This window comes from Trichechus manatus, unplaced genomic scaffold (assembly GCF_000243295.1).
Source record: "Trichechus manatus latirostris isolate Lorelei unplaced genomic scaffold, TriManLat1.0 scaffold00138, whole genome shotgun sequence".
Lineage (NCBI taxonomy): Eukaryota > Metazoa > Chordata > Mammalia > Sirenia > Trichechidae > Trichechus > Trichechus manatus.
The window spans coordinates 3,565,820-3,582,694 of NW_004444074.1; the positions used below are offsets into that span (position 1 = coordinate 3,565,820).

A 16,875-nucleotide genomic window follows, 5' to 3' on the forward strand; every position below is an offset into this window, starting at 1 on the left:
ACTTCCGAAACAACTTAATAAAGATCAGCTATGTTATTAGGCAAGACTGCTTATGGTAAAAATGACCCACGGTTCTTGAGGGACATCTAGCTCAACTGGCGTAACACAGTGTATAAAGAAATTGTTCTACATCCTACTTTGGTTAGTGTCTGGGGTCTTAAAAGCTTGTGAGCTGCCATCTAAGATACTCCCCCCCCATCTGGAGCAAGGCAGAATGAGGAAAACCAAAGACACAAGGGAAAGGTTAGTCGAAAAGACTAATGGACAACAACTACAGCCTCCACCAGACTGTGCCCAGCACAACTAAATGTGCCCAGCTACCACCACCGACTGCTCTGATAGGGATCACAGTAGAGGGTCATGGACAGAGCTGGAGAAATATGTAGAACAAAATTCTGACTCACAAAAAAAAGACCAGACTTACTGGTCTGACAGAGACTAGAGAAACCCCGAGAAAATGGCCCCCAGACACCCTTTTAGCTCAATGGTGAATTCACTTCTGAGGTTCACCTTTCAGCCAAAGATTAGACAGGCCCATAAAACAAAACGAGACTAAATGGGCACACCAATCCAGGGGCAAGGACTAGATGGCAGGAAGCGTAAAGGAAAGCTGCTAATGGGGAACCCAAGGTTGAGAAGGGGAGAGTGTTGACATGCTGTGGGGTTGTCAACCAATGTTACAAAACAATGTCTATTAAATGTTTAATGAGAAACTAAGTTGCTTTGTAAACCTTCATCTAAAGTACAAAAGAAAAAAAAATGACCCATAGTTGGTAATCACATCTGGACTGGGAGGGCTGTGAATAATGCACAGCCATTGCTTTGGGCTTTGCATGTGACTCCTATAACAGCATGGCTCTTGCTAGGCCCCAGGAAGCTATGCCCATCCATGGGGCTTCTAAGCCAGAATGGCTCCCCCACCCACTCATGTGGTATCATCCCCTCACATCTGAACTGTCACCTAGGGAACCAGAGACTAGGGAACCAAACTGCTAAGAGGAGTCTGCTGAAGAAGCATGCCAAAAGCTATTCTGCTGTATCCTTCTGAGTAAACTGTGGCCAATCTAGCCTATTTGAGTCTTGTGTAGTATGAAATACCTGGCTGAGACATTTATACCCTGAGAATACACACTGCACCTCCAATATAAAATAACGTGTCATTCACACATAATTAACAAGAAGTCTTTACCTTACAAACGTGAGTACCTACGCTGTGCCAGATACCATTCTAAAATCTGTATTAAAATCTTCCCCTTCAAGTTTTGGAAACCCCTACATAGACTGTGCCTGCCTCCAGATAAGAAAGTTCCCCAAAGTACAGAAGAGTTTGTCTCACCATCAACTAAAAAGAAATGTAGTCCCTGTCCACAGATATGCCTGGCACAGTAACTAGCATACAGCAGGTGGGAATGAACTAAGAGAAAGCTAGTCAGCAACAACAACTGCTTAGACCAACTACCTAATACCTAAGCTCAAGTCCTCAAAACAATTTGTCTTAGGTTTATAAAGTAAATTAAATTCCAAAATGCTTAACTCTAAATAAAGTGTTAAAAAAAAAAAAAAAGACAAAGATTTCACCATACCTGGCTTGTTCGAATGAATGGCTAACATGGCAGAGAATACCTTGCTAAGTTGAACTTTGGTAGCCTGTAAAAAAGAGGAAGAAAATTTTCTATTCCCTGTACTGTGAAATCACTGTTATTAATCTCTAACTAATCTGTACTGTATCTTCATCAATGGTAAAAATCCAACGGAGTGAGGGCTGCTATTGCTAGGGGCATAGCAATACAGACACAATCACAGTTTTCTTGTACTTAAACCACTAAATATAAGCACTCTGAATATAACTCAACTTTCCTAAACAAATACACACAACAATTACTTTCTTTTTAACTGATGTGGAACTCATTTATGAAAACATTCATTCGGTACATAAATGTTATTACACATAAATGCTATTACACTGAAGTACAGCCATCTTGAATTCTTTTTATCTCTACATCTTTGAAGAAAACCAAAGAAACCATGTGTTATCTCTACAACTTTGGAGAAAACATGGAGTTCAATAATCAAGTAGGAGGCCTAAAAGGCAGATTAACTAAAAGAAAAGAACAGGGAGGAAGACACAGCTCCCAATACTCACCCATTTCTTACAAAAGACTACATAAGACAGCCAAAGTTGAACATCATCCTGCAAGAAAAGCAATGCACTAAGCTGCCTGGATTTCACCTTTATATATAACACATCTCTGCAGTGATTAATTTTGTTAGAAACAAAAGCAGATCTCAGAAAATCCAATTTGTTACCACACCCCTCAGCCTATGAGGCTCTTCCTCACGGAGTCCTTGGATATCCTAGCCATGATAACTCACTCCATTCCCCCCACAACCTCCCACCATACTCAAAGACAATCAACTATCCAATTTGTTCAACGAAGTTCTTATGGTCTCAATGAGGGGTAAAAACACAAAATTTGCCATTCCCAGGAATCCAAAGCACATATCAACATTTCATGGAATATGACCAGCCCCAGAGCCAAACTTGGACAGAATTAAGTCACTGAGGAGCTGCCCCTACTCTAACGATTTATTTCACACTTCCAAATTGCAACCCTCTCTACTCTTCAATGTACTTTACTTAGAAAAAGGGCTTCGAACCAGTTCGTTCCAGTTCGAACCCTTGCTGAGAATTTTCACTTCCACCCCAGATATACTGAATCAGAATCTACATTTTAACTAGATTTCCAGGTGATTAAGTGACAAATTTTGAGAGCCGCTCTACTAGTGGTTCTCAGAATTGGTCCCGAACCAGCAGCATTAGCATGGCCTGGGAACTTGTCAGAAATGCAAATTCTCAGCAGGGATTCAAACCAGAAACAAACAGAAGCCCGGCTTAGAAATACATTCCAATATCTCCCAGACAATTTTTTGATCCTCAGTTATTTATCAAATACCCTGTTTTCAACACCATCTTCACAGAATAATTTTAAGGTAGTGAGATCAATTTTCTTAGTGGCCTCTTAACTGGCTCAAAAAATGTTTTAAGCAATGATATCATCACCAGGATAAGAACTGAGATGCCCAAGATAAAACTACAGAGCAATGCTTGAATATCTAAGTCATAATATGTCTAACACACATCATCACATCTCTTACAGTTAAGGATGCTCTGATCACTTACTTTCCACTTTGCTGAAGCACGTCGGAAGACGCCTTGTACTCGTCGTACGATAGAATTCTCAATCTCATCCTTCTTAAATGAATACCCAATGCGCTAAAAGAGGACATAAAAAACCAAAGCCTCAGTTGAATCACATTTATCTGAAGCGACATTCCTACTTCATCATTAAACAGTACTGATGGGGGAAGCAAATAATTACAAACAGCCATTATAGGCCTGTTACCACACAATTTATCAAGGCCAACTGTCTCTTAAACCCAAGTTCCGGCTAAATAGCCGCACGGCTTAATTCTGTGTTTCCCCTTTCCCCCAACTTCCAGAAAATCATCTACTTACTGTTCTTCTTCTCTGGATCAGCTCCAAAAGATTAATTTCATACTATGGATGAAAAACATACAAATAAAGAGAAACAAGAATTATTATAACCTTTTAAATACAGAAAATGTGTTTTAGTTAAAATTATGAAGTCAAGAACATAAAGTAGAAAACATTTTGCTATCAAGATGAATAATTTATAGTAAATATCTAGCATTCACTGAAAATTCACCTTTATATTTGAAAAGCTCACAAACACAGGTAATAATTAGCATACTTATAATCTCTTAAAAAAAATAGTTGCCATGAAGTCAACAGCGATTCATGGCAACCCCATGTGTATCAGAGTAGAACTGTGCTCCACAGGGTTTTCAATGGCTACTTTTTCAGAAGTAGATAGCAAGGCTTTTATTCCAAGGTGCCTCTGAGTAGACGCGAACCTCCAACCTTTTTGGTTAGCAGTTAAGCATGTTAACTGCAGCACTGAGGGACCCATAATCACTTTAGACGTTAAAAAAAAAAAAAAAAAGTTACTAAAACTATAAGACTTAACAAGAGCTATGGTATCAATTAATCTCGACTTTCCAAACAACATCTAGTCTACAAGAGTATGCTCAGACTTTTAATTAAAAAAGGAGTTCTTCAAACAAAATCTTAGCTAATGCATCAACAAATAAAGCAGATAAACAGAAGTGTACTAGCTGAAACAGGGGTGTCAAGCCTGACTGGCTCTCCCTGACCCACCCTCTGAAGTACTACCTGGACCTCCTAAGGCTCTCTCAAAACCAATGCTATATAATTCCTCTTCAAGCTGCATGAAGACTATTAGAGACAGAAAGCTCAGGATTTCACAAAACTACATGCTTCATTTCAGAATTGTTCTATGAAATATTTCAGGCACAGACAGCATGCACCTATCACGCAATTATATCCAAGCCTATGTTTTACTATATTTGCTTGAAGTCTTTTTTTAGAAATAAAATATTTTGAATAAAGGTGAAGTCCCTATGTACTCATTTCTCATTCTATTCCTCTCCCTCTTCAAAAGTAAACAACTAACCTGACTTTGGTGTTTATCATTCCCAAGCATGACTTTACACATTAAAATGTTGTCTTCAATGTTTTTAAACTTTATATAAATGGTATCATACTGTACCCCTCATTCCATATTTTCACTTAACATTATGACTTTAAATATATCCCTGCTGACACACAGAAGTTCAAGTTCATTCAAACTGTTGTATAGTATTTAATTGCATTAATGTGCAATTTACTTATTTTCTCCTGCTGATGTCTGTTTGTTTCCAATTTTTCTCTATTACAAAAAGTTGCAATTAGTATTCTTATACATATCTTCTTGTGAACAGATGTAGGAAATTCTCCAAAGTATATAATCACTCCCACCATTAGTATGTAAGATCCATAAGGCAATGGTTTTCGTCTGCTTAATTTACTGCTGTACCCCTACACCTCGATCAGTGCAGTGTACATAGTAAGCACTCAATATTTACTGTATGGTTGTGTGGGGGGATATATATGTAAGCAAGTAGGAGTGAGCATCTGTATGTTTTAAATCTATTTATTTCAGTTCTGCTCTCTAAAATGAAACAAATCAATCTAATCCACAATATCTACTGTATGAAAGAAATTGCTGGGTCATAAGATATACGCATTCTCAACTTTATGAGATACTACCAAATTGCTCTCCAAAGTGCTTGTACCAATTATACTACCACCAGCAGTATGAATTTCCACTACTCTAAAATCTGTATATAATCATATCAGTCTTTAAAATGGTGCCCAATATGATAGATATAAAGTGGTACTGCACCCTGATTTTATCTGATTAATAATGAGCCTGACATTTTTTCATAAATACAACCGCAAATTGTTTTCCCTTTGTGAATGTTATGTTCTTATGATTTGCCCATTTTTCTTTGTCATTTTCTTCTTGATTTACAGCTTATATATTCTAGATCCTAATTACAGGTGTTACAAATATTTTCTCCCATTCTGTGGCTTGTCATTTTTCACGTTACTTATGGTGTCTTGCTTTAGACAGAAATTTTTACTTTTAACGCTGTCAAATAATCTTCTCCTTCATGATATGTGTTTTTGGTCTCACTTATTTTTTAAGAACTATTTCCCTACATGAAGTCATTCTTCCATATTTTTCTAGAAGATTTAGTTTTCCACCTACACTTAGCTCTTCAAAACTTTATTTTTGTTCATAACATGAGAAAGGAATCTAATTTTATTTTTCAGTGTGGATAACCAGTTCCCCCAGAACCTCACTGATTTAAAACCCCACTTCTGTCTCAGAGCAATTTTTATGGTTATAGGTGCTGGGGGATGTATATGCAAGTAAGTAGGAGTGAATGTGTGTGTGTGTTAAATCTACACGCTTATTTCAGTTCTGCTCTCTAAAACAAAACAAATCAATTTAATTCACAGATAGCGCTTCAAAAGTTTGACAAGTAAAGTCTTCTTAAGGTTAAACATCTTTATTTCCTGCAACAATTCCTCTCAGAACAAGGTTTCCATCTGGCTGCCTTCCAAACTTTCAAAGTCCTTCTTAAAATTTAGTCTTGAGTCTAACACAGTACTTCAGCAATGGGCTGATAAGTATAAAACACTCTCTTTCAAGCCAACATTTTCTGAATGCCTACTGTTTGCAATGCCCACTGCAGACACTTTACTTTTGGTAATGTAGAAAACTGGATTACATTTTAACGTAGCACGCTCTTGGCTTATTTTGAGTCAGCAATCAACTATGAGCCTCAGACTTCTTCCAAAAACACTGATTCATAGGCACGTTGCATATATCATTTTGTTTATTCAGTTGTGTGTGTGTGTGTGTGTGTGTGTGTGTGTGTGTGTGTGTGTGTGTGTGTATTTAACCTATGCACAGAACCTTGTTACTGGGTTCTTTCTGAGTCCTGATTCTGTCAGTTAACTTATTACCTACTCCTTCCCATCTGAAAATTGGCTTGGCATGTATGTTTTGTCTGTACTCCAAATCTTCCATCATTTACAGAATGCAGAACTTCTGCAATATGCTTCTTCCAGCCTGACAGATTTACTGACAGTGTTAATTTTCCAACCATCTACTATCATCAAACTCCCATTCCTCTATCTTGTCCCACAAGAGGCTGTTTATTAAATCCTTGCTGAAGTCCTGATACACTGTGTCGCTGATCTACTAATTCAATACAAAAAAAGAAGGGAGTTCAATTTGGCAAGGACTAAAGCCTTAGTGGCGCAATGCTACTCCCAATAATTACCTCTACTTCTTATCTGTTCAAAAATTACCTGTTTTATCATTGATTCTAGAATTTTGTAGAAAATTAACATCACACTCACCATTCTATGATTTACCTGATTTAAAATTTGTAAGGGGATTAAGAAGTGATGAAATTGTTCACTTACTTGAACATAATTGATAAAATCTTCCTTAAAAAGGGCTCGTCGCTGTATTCTGTATTCTAGATCCGAAGCCTTCTTAATGATAGCTCTAGGGATAAAACCATTTAAAATATAATACTTGAAAAGAGCAAAAATGAAATAACTATTTTCTTAAAACCTGTTTATTTTTAATATATTTTTAAAACATGCTTACCAAAACACATAAATACCAAATATAAGTATCTACAGCATGCAAGCACTCTTACATGATTACTTCTTCGTTCTTAACTGCATCAGGATTTACTTTAAAATTTTTATGAAAATCATCTATTACCAGGACCATTTACATTCCCCTTATCAAAGCAAATAATGTTAACTACTTTACATTACACATACGTAATATGAGAAAAGATCTTTTTCCCTCCAAATTCAGATTGCTTAAATTTCAGTAATAATCAAGTCTCTTTCTTAAATTACTCTATTTCTGAATTTTCAACATGTAAATTAAAAAAAAAAAAATACCTAGAATGAAAACTTTTATTACCAAAGAATTTATGGAAAAAATTCACTGTCCTTAACTAAACAATGAATCCACAACATATGTATGCTAGAAGAATTTAATGCAAGATGTGGAAAATAACTGTCTTTACGTATAGTAATAGCAAAGATTAACTGAGCACTTATTAAGACTCTACACTGCTATGCTGTTTCATTAACAAATGTTTGAGTCCCACAGGCACATCATTAAATTCAGTCATTGCAAAACAAACAAATAGCAACAGAAAACCATTTAAAAACTATTAAGCTCAATTAATTTTAACAAACTACTGAATGCCAGCTGTGCCAGGCGCTGTAGCTAGGCGCTGGGGTAAAATATGAAATCGAACGGTTCCCGTCTTCAAGTCTAGGAAGACTTATTCACTCCTCCTGGCTTTCCACTTTCACATCTCTAGGAGTACAATGTAGTACAATCAATTTACAGTACACGGCACGGTAATCTAAATGTTTGTCTGTCTCTCCCACCACACACAGTGCACTGTTAGCTCCTGATGGGCAGGGACTCAGTTTTTTATCATCTTTGTAGCCTCAAGACCTGGCTCTATGAACGGCTGTCAATATGTTTGAAGGATAAAGCGACGGAAGAATGGATCATCTCGCAATGGATGAGAAATTAATTGTAAGTATCATCAAAATCCGGCAAATGAACTTCCACTATGTTAACAAAAATAAAAGTGCCCTTTATCCCTGCCCCCCGCCACGCACACGCCCCCAAGCTCCACTCAGCCAGCGCCGAATCTTCTTCCCCAGCCCTCCCTTTTCCCCAGCCCTCTCTCACTTAATCTCCGCATGACTGAACAGTCCAATGCGCTCCAGCTGTTCCAATTCGGGGAGCCGATCTTCTATGCGTTCCTGGATTATCTCTGCCATGAGGTTCCAACTCTACACCACACTCTGAAAATTCAGAACCGCCAACACGCGCAGAAAAAGTCCACCTTCTATTCCGGTAATCCTGCCTTTACGCTCGCACGTACTCACGTAACGTGCTCCCTAGCTCCCGCCTCTTCCGCTTCTGCCATCTCTGCCAGTGGGGAGGGCCCTTTGGCTCTTGCGGCAGCTGGCACCTCCCTGTGGCTGAATGTGGGATTGCAGCAGGAGCCCCTCCGGGCGGTAGAGAGGAAGACTCAAGAGGACAGGATTAGAGGGGCGGGGCTAGGATGGAGCGGAGCTATATGCGCGCGAGGCTTGGACGTGGGCGGGGTCCGAAAAGGCGCCTGCGGATACAGAGCAGTCGACTGAAGGAAGCTAGAAATGCGTTTTTCTCAGGCTGTTGGCTTCGTTTTTTCTGTTCTCATCCTACGCTCTCGCTTTTCAACACCAGGAACAAAAAAAAGAAAAACAGAGTGTAGGATAACGTATAATAATAAACATTTTGGAAAAGTCACTGATAAAGATCGTCAGGGGCGCTAACACCGACCAATCTACCCAAAACATTTGTTTGCTTTCGGCTGGATTTAGTAAACTAGTGTGACACATTGATTTTCACGTGCCGATTAAGAGTCTCTGATGGAACGATTAATTTTAAAATCGGGAGAAATTTTCATTGTTTGAATGACTAACCTGGCTTTGTAGACAAAATCAAAACACATGGCCCTGGGTGGGTATCAGGAACTATAATTTTTTTAGAAAAGGGAATCTTGGCATTGAAAATTTGGAAGTTACCTTAATAAATCAATAGAGTATAGACCTTCCTTAAACCATTGCATTTAGCATGCATTTCTAAGAGAACCATCAGATAACCCATCTTGGAAGCGGTACTGCTGGTGTCATCACTTAACCTAAAGTAATAACGATGTGGCTCAGTTCTATTTAAGTTCTGAAGGATGATAAAAAGCCAAAGCAGGAGTTCTTGCTAGACCAGTTTATTTCAACATGCATATTAGCACCTTGATCCTCTGTGATTTATGAAAGGGGAATAGTCTTAGCAATTAACCATGTTCCACATTCTCTGTGCCTTTCCCTTTTTTCCTTTTGCATTTTACCTGCTGATCTCAGAACGGAGGCAAAGGTTGGCTTAGGCTTCATCATTTCCTGATTCTCTAAGCTGTAAGACATTAGGAGAGTGGAACAAAATCACGGATATAAAAAAAAGATGAAATTTTCTTTGTAATAGGAAAATCTCTGGGGCCTGTGTTAACAGTAAGAATGGGGATGATGTAAGAATGGGGATGATGCTAGATAGTAAGCTTACATGCAGGGATTTTTTTCCTGTTTTGTTCACTAGTATTAGTAGGAATTGACTGGACGGCAGCTGGTTTGGTTTTTTTAGTATACAGTAGGTGCTCAATAAATAAATGCATGACAGAATATGAAAAGGCATTTGCTAATTTCTTTATAAGGAAGTCAGGAAGTACTAACAGATTGTGATCTTTCATTTCTAGGCAAATTTAATACAGAACTTGCCAAGATAATGACAATTTTTAAATCAACTGTAAATGTTGTTAGGTGCTATCATTTGATTTCTTGACTCCTGCTTCCATGGGTGTTGATTGTGCATCCAAGTAAAATGAAATCCTTGACAACTTCGATCTTTTCTCCGTTTATCATGATGTTGCTTATTGGTCCAGCTGTGAGGATTTTTGTTTTCTGTATTTTGAGGTGTAATCCATACTGAAGGCTGTAGTCTTTCATCTTCATCAGCAAGTGCTTCAAGTCCTCTTCACTTTCAGCAAGTAAGATATGTCATCTGCATAACACAGGCTGTTAATAAATCTTCCTGCAATCCTGATGCCCATTCGTCTTCATATAGTCCAGCTTATTTGCTCAGCATACGGATTGAATAAGTATAGTGAAAGGATACAACCCTGACGCACACCTTTCCTGACTTTAAACTACGTAGTATCCCCTTGTTCTGGCTGAATGACTGCATCTTGGTCTACGTACAGGTTCCTCATGAGCACGATTAAGTGTTCTGGAATTCCCATTCTTTACAATGTTATTCATACTTGGTTATGATCCACACAGTTGAATACCTTTGCATAGTCCATAAAGCACAGGTAAACATCTTTCTAGTATTCTCTGCTTTCAGCCAGGATCCACCTGACATCAGCAATGATATCCCTGGTTCCACAACCTCTTCTGAATCTGGCTTGAATTTCTGGCAGTTCCCTGTTGATGTACTGCGGCAGCCACTTTTGAATGAACTTCAGCAAAATATTACTTGTGTGTGATATTAATGATATTGTTTGATAATTTCCACATTCTGTTGGATCACCTTTCTTTGAAATAGGCATAAATACGGATCTCTTCTAGTTGGTTGGCCAGGTAGCTGTCTTCCAAATTTCATGGCATAGACGAGTGAGCACTTCCAGTGCTGCATCCGTTTGTTGAAACATCTCAGTTGGTATTCCATCAATTCCTGGAGCCTTATTTTTGGCCAATGCCTTCAGTGCAGCTTGGACCTCTTCCTTCAGTGCCATCAGTTTCTGATCATTTGCTACCTCCTGAAATGGTTGAACGTCGACCAACTCTTTTTGGTATAGTGACTCTGTGTATTCCTTCCATCTTCTTTTGATGCTTCCTGCGTCATTTAATATTTTCCCTTAAGAATTCTTCAGTATTGCAACTCAAGGCTTGAATTTTTCTTTAGTTCTTTCAGCTTGAGAAATGCCGAGCATGTTCTTCCCTTTTGGTTTTCTCTCTCCAGGTCTTTGCACATTTCTTCAGTCTTTCTTATTCATTATCCAGCTTTCACATGCACATTGACTTCTTGAGCTGCCTCTTGAAATCTTCTGTTCAGCTCTTTTACTTCATCATTTGAACTGTAAGTACTCTCCCCCTTATTTTGAAATTCAGCTTCCATGTTTATCTTGCTGTAAAAATTATTAAAATGGAAATGACAAAACTTCTCTTGTCACTTGTATATCTCACAATAATAGCTATCACTTTTCTAGGGCTTATATGCGTCCAGCTACTATGTGCCCTGTTCTAAGTGCTTTATATACTAACTCAATCACATTACATAAACATTTTTAATACCAACCCAAGAAAAAGCCCTTCAATAAGTCAAAAGCATCTACTAGAGAAAGCACATGCTGCAGAAGAAATTGTCTTTACATAGTGCCCACTAGGTCTCAGAACCCTTAGCTGAGCACACCTTTCTAGTTAAGGACCCCTAACAACAGGGAAAAAGTGCTCTTGGAGTCTGGAGCTTGAAAGTGCCCCTCAGAAAGCTTGATCTTTCTTTTAGTTTTGTATTCTAAGTTTAAAATTCAACACAGAGGTCAGATTAGTGAGTAAGTACTGACTGAGAAGGCAAAAGGAGCATTCTGGGTGCTGGAAATACTTGATCTGGATGGTTGGTACGTGGGTGTATGCATATAAAAATTCAACAAAGTGCACACTTAAGATTTGTGTACTTTATGGAAATTATACTTTAATTGAAAGGAAAAATGTAATCACCAGACTCTCTCTTTGAGGATATTGTTCTCCTAAAGACCTTCAAGTATTAATTTTATGACAGGACCAGAAATATTGAAACATAAATAACCAAAGCCTTATCCCTCTCCAAAAAAGTTTATGTGAATTTTGCATTCTCTTGTTGTTATTAGGTGCCTTCGAGTCGGTTCCTATTATGTACAACAGAACGAAACATTGCCAGGTCCTGCACCATCCTCACAGTCATTGCTATGTTTGAGCCCATTGTTGCAGCCACTGTATCAATCCATCTCATCAAGGGTCTTCCTCTTTTTCGCTGACCCTCTACCTTACCAAGCATGATGTCCTTCTCCGGGGACTGGATTTTCCTGCTAACCTGTCCAAAGTACATGAGACAAAGTGTATCCCACAATATGTTGTTGTTGTTGTTGTTGTTAGGTGCGATCGAGTCAGTTCCAACTCATAGCAACCCTATGTACAACAGAACAAAACACTGCCTGCTCCTGCACCATCCTCACAATCATTGTTATGCTTGAGCCCATTGTTGCAGCCACTGTGTCAATCCATCTCACTGAGGGTCTTCCTCTTTTTTGCCAACCCTCTACCTTACCAAGCTTGACACCATTCTGCAGGGACCGGTCCCTCCTGATAGCACGTCCAAAGCATGTGAGACAAGTCTCACCATCCTTGCTTCTAAAGAGCATTCTGGCTGTACTTCTTCCAAGACAGATTTGTTCATTCTTCTGGAAGGCATGGCATATTAAACATTCTTCACCAACGCCACAATTCAAAGGCATCAATTCTTCTTCAGTCTTTCTTATTCATTATCCAGCTTTCACATGCACATAAGGCGATTGAAAACACCATGGCTTGGGTCAGGCGCACCTTAGTCCTTAAAGTGACATCTTTGCTTTTGAACACTTTAAAGAGGTATTTTGCAGCAGATTTGCCCAAGGCAATGCATCATTTGATTTATTGACTGCTGCTTCCATGGGCATTGATTGTGCATCCAAGTAAAATGAAATTCTTTACAACTTCAATATTTCTCCCTTTATCGTAATGCTGCTTGTTAGTCCAGTTGTGAGGATTTTTATTTTCTTTATGTTGAGGTGTAATCCATACTGAAGGCTGTAGTCTTTGATTTTTATCAGTAAGTGCTTCAAGTGCTTTTCACTTTTAGCAAGCAAGATTGTGTCATATCGCAGGTTGCTAACGAGTCTTCCTCCAATTCTGATGCCGCGTTCTTCTTCATACAGTCCACCTTATATGAAGCCGAACTATATGAAAAAAACAATATATTAGTATTTTTTAAGTATAAATTACCTTGGGTTTTTGCCAGATTGTGAACTTATATTGATCCCAAAGAAATGTACCCTGCTCACTTCCATGGCTTGGAGAAACCCTTGACTGCATTACGGTGCCCATGAGCTAGTTTGGAAAACAGAGAAGGAGGGTTTCAGTTAGGGTCGAAAGACAATCTCAAGGAGTCAGCCAGATGAATAGTAGCCAGATGTTTGCAAATCAAGTTGAAACTTCTATTCTTGCCTTTACTGTACTTAATCGTATCTTCAAAGTAAACTTGAACTTTTCTGTGGAATATTCACACAGTCACATCTAAGGATTCTGAGTTCACGGACTACTCAGTGGTTAAAAACAGCGGAGTATTAGTATTTGGTGAAAGGAAGTACTTAATTTCAGCAATAATGAGAGACGAGGCACCTGGAATCCCATCCCCCCTCCCTCCTTTGGAATTCCCTGCCTGCTTCTCCCACACAGAGCACTCTCCTAGACTTCAAAGTCAGAGCAGGAGTGATAGACACAGATTGGTCTTTGATGCCTAAGAACATCGGAGCTCTCAGTTTGATGCGAATGCAAAGCATCTGTACTTCTCAAACCTTTCATGTTATCTCACGTTTCTAACAACAAAAGCTGAGAAGTTTGGGGTGACACACATTAAAATATTTGGAACCAGTAACTTTTCATTTCTTTTTCTATTATTTGTAGCTTCTTTTACTTAGGAACTGCTCTGGATAGTAAATTACTTCTGGCACATAGCCTTGTCAGCTTGCCAAATTTCAACTGGAGCAAGTTTTTACAGCCAGGCTAATAAGCCCTGAAAATTAGGAGGTAAGTATAATGGAAATAATGGCATGGTCTTTAACTGCAGGAGCATAGAATGACAACGTGAGACTCTAAGAGATTCTACTTTTTTAAGTTTTTTTTTTATTCTAATGGAATTTTTATTTTATTTATCTAGGTTATTCGAGTTCAAAGCACATGTAGATGGAAAGAGTTTCTTTTAATTGGTTAAAAGCAATTTTGTTTTTTGTGTTTTTCTTCCCACTGTGGCCTAATTTATTGCTTTTTGCAGACTCAAAAAAATACAAAAAGAAAACCCAGAATATGGTCGTTTGGGGACAGCCACCTACTATTAAACTGACATTTTCAAAAAACATGTTCTGAAATGATTGGTTTCCAGGATGGGGCCTGGTGATTGTTCGTAAGTGAATGCATTTCATCAAAGCCTTAGCTGATTAGCTACATCTTTTTTTCAGTTTGTCCCAGTCCAGATAGAAAACCAGTTCCATCTTAAATAACTTTCGGGTCTCTTTTTTGAAGACAGCTTCAAAAAATTGAAAATGAATATCATCTTTAATTTTTATCAGTGAAAGAAACTTGCTGAGAAGCAGTATCCATTTCTTAACATTTAATTATTACATCTGTTCTCATTCACAATTTACAAGTGACAAGGAAAATTCTCTTCCTGCCCTCCAATTAGACCTGGACTGATTAACCTCAACGTCACATGCCCAGTCCCAAATCATTTAAGCAAGAAGTTGGAGGTTTTTTGTTTGTTTGTTTTCTTAACTATACTAAATAATATGGCCTTGCTCCAAAAATCCCAGCTTTCTTATAGTCTCCAACCATACCATGCTATTTTATACTTCTATTAACATGAGCTATTCCCTGTGCCTGGAATGTCTTTAGCCTCCTTACACAGCTGGCAAACTTAGTTTATAAAAAAAAAAAAAAAAAGGAAGACTGCCCTTAACACCCCACCATCACCACCAATTTGTGTACTTATACACATTTATATAAAGGGCTCAGTCCTCGTTTCTCTCTTCTCTCTCTCTCTGTCTCTCTCTCTCACTAATTCTCTAGGTGATCACATAGCGGTCCGTGACTTCAAATATCATCTATATCAGTGCTGTCCAATAGAACTTTCTGTGATGATGGAAATGAATCTATATCTACACTGTCCAATAGAGTAGCCACTAGCCACAGGTCGCTATTAAGTATTTGAAATGTGGCTGTTGTTGTTGTTAGTTGCTGTCAAGTCAGTTCCAACTCATGGTAACCCCATGTGTGCAGAGTAGAACTGCTCCATAGGGTTTTTAAGGCTGTGACCTTTCAGAAGCAGATCACCACCGGTCTTGTCTTTAGAGGCACTTCTGGGTGGATTCGAACCACCAACCTTTTGGCTAGTAGTTGAGCATTTAACTATTTGTACTACCAGGGACTCCTTGAAATGTGGATAAAACAGCTGGATTTTTTATTTTTTATTAATTTAAATTAAATTGTCACATGTAGCCAGTGGGTGCCATGTTGAACAGTGTAGATCTATGTACTGGTGACTCCCAAATTTAGAGCACCAGCCCATAACTGTTCCCTGAACTCCAGACTAATGCCAGTATATCTGCCTATTCAACATCTCTACCTAGGTGTCTTATAGGCATTTCAAAATTAGTATAGCCATTGATGGTTGTACAGCATGGTGAATGTGATCAATGTCACTGAATTGTATAAGTAAAAATGGTTGAAATGGCAAATGTTTTGTTATATATATATTCTACCACAGTAAAATAAACTAAATCAAAATTAATATGTCTAAAACCAATTTGTTATTCTCTCCTAAAGCCTGCTTTTGCCATAATCTTCCCCATCTCTATTAATGGCAACACCATTCTTCCAGATTCTCAGGCTGAAAGCCTTAGAATTGTCTGTGACTCAACATCTAATTTATCAGCAATCCTGGCTGCTCTACAAAATATATCTAGAATATGGCCACTTCTCAACACTGTTACTGCTACCACCCTAGTCCAAAATACTATTATCTCTCACCTGGATTATTTCAGTAGCCTCCAACTGGTCTCCCTGCTTTCACCCTGGCCCCCTAGAATCTATTCTTAACACATCAGCCAAAGTTATTTTGTTAAAATACAAGTCAAACCGAGGCTTGGGGAGAAAGATGTGACAGTCTGCTTCCATAAGATTTACAGCCATGGAAATCCTATGGGGCAGTTCTTCTGTGTCCTATAGGGTCACTATGAGTCAGAACTGAATTTGACGGGCAGTGGGGGTTTTGTGTTGCTGCTCAGTCTCCAGAGCTAAGCACAAATAAATGCTCATCACATATTTGTTGAATGAATGAAAGAATATTTGTATAGTTGTACCACTTATCAGTTTGTATTGTAACTTATTTCTTTAATCTATGTCTACCCCTCATGCTACTGTGATTTCCATGAGAGAAAGAGGGCTAGTATTTTATTCATCTCTGAATTCTCCAGAAACTAGCACAGTGCTTGGAAACATTAGGTACTCAATAAACATTCATTGAAGAGAAACTAGATTGTGCATACTACCTGTTGTGACTCTCAGTGTCTAATATGCCCAAAACCCCTTCTACCCAAGACAATTTTTTTCTTATCACTTGACCCTGTGTACTTTGCTACCACTGAATGGACCACAAGTGACCTCCTGACTGAAAGGCAGTCAATCCATTGGCTTGCTGAAAACCCATAATGTACTCTGGAATGAAAAGATAAACTGAACTAGCCTAATTCTCCCTCGTTGAACTCAATTTAGAAGTAAAAAGAAAATTAGGTGGTTGATACATGTGAATTATAACAAAAACAACAACAACAAAATCCATGAGGTAGAGGTAAGAGCTTGCAAGCCAAAGTTGTTAGGGAGTAGAAACTATAAAGTATAGAAAGGATACATAGAGCAAAGGGATAGAAAAAATAACACAGACCTTA

The 16,875-nt window shown here is 38.4% G+C and overlaps 1 protein-coding gene across 3 annotated transcripts in view; it reads right to left on the reverse strand.

Annotated features, from left to right (window-relative positions):
- UTP6 (UTP6 small subunit processome component) overlaps nucleotides 1-8,564 on the reverse strand; it is a 30,154-nt gene extending 21,590 nt beyond the window's left edge. For all 3 annotated transcript variants that reach the window (XR_002825453.1, XM_023739645.1, XM_004385393.2), the window contains exons 1-6: nucleotides 8,238-8,564; nucleotides 6,926-7,010; nucleotides 3,518-3,559; nucleotides 3,182-3,274; nucleotides 2,144-2,191; nucleotides 1,584-1,647 (exon numbers count right to left, since the gene is read on the reverse strand). Coding sequence is in view for 2 of the 3 variants with exons in the window: in XM_023739645.1 (XP_023595413.1) it covers nucleotides 1,584-1,647; nucleotides 2,144-2,191; nucleotides 3,182-3,274; nucleotides 3,518-3,559; nucleotides 6,926-7,010; nucleotides 8,238-8,329 (424 nt within the window). In the remaining variant the exon portion in view is untranslated. The remainder of the gene's footprint in view (nucleotides 1-1,583; nucleotides 1,648-2,143; nucleotides 2,192-3,181; nucleotides 3,275-3,517; nucleotides 3,560-6,925; nucleotides 7,011-8,237) is intronic.
- Nucleotides 8,565-16,875: the final 8,311 nt, after the last annotated feature.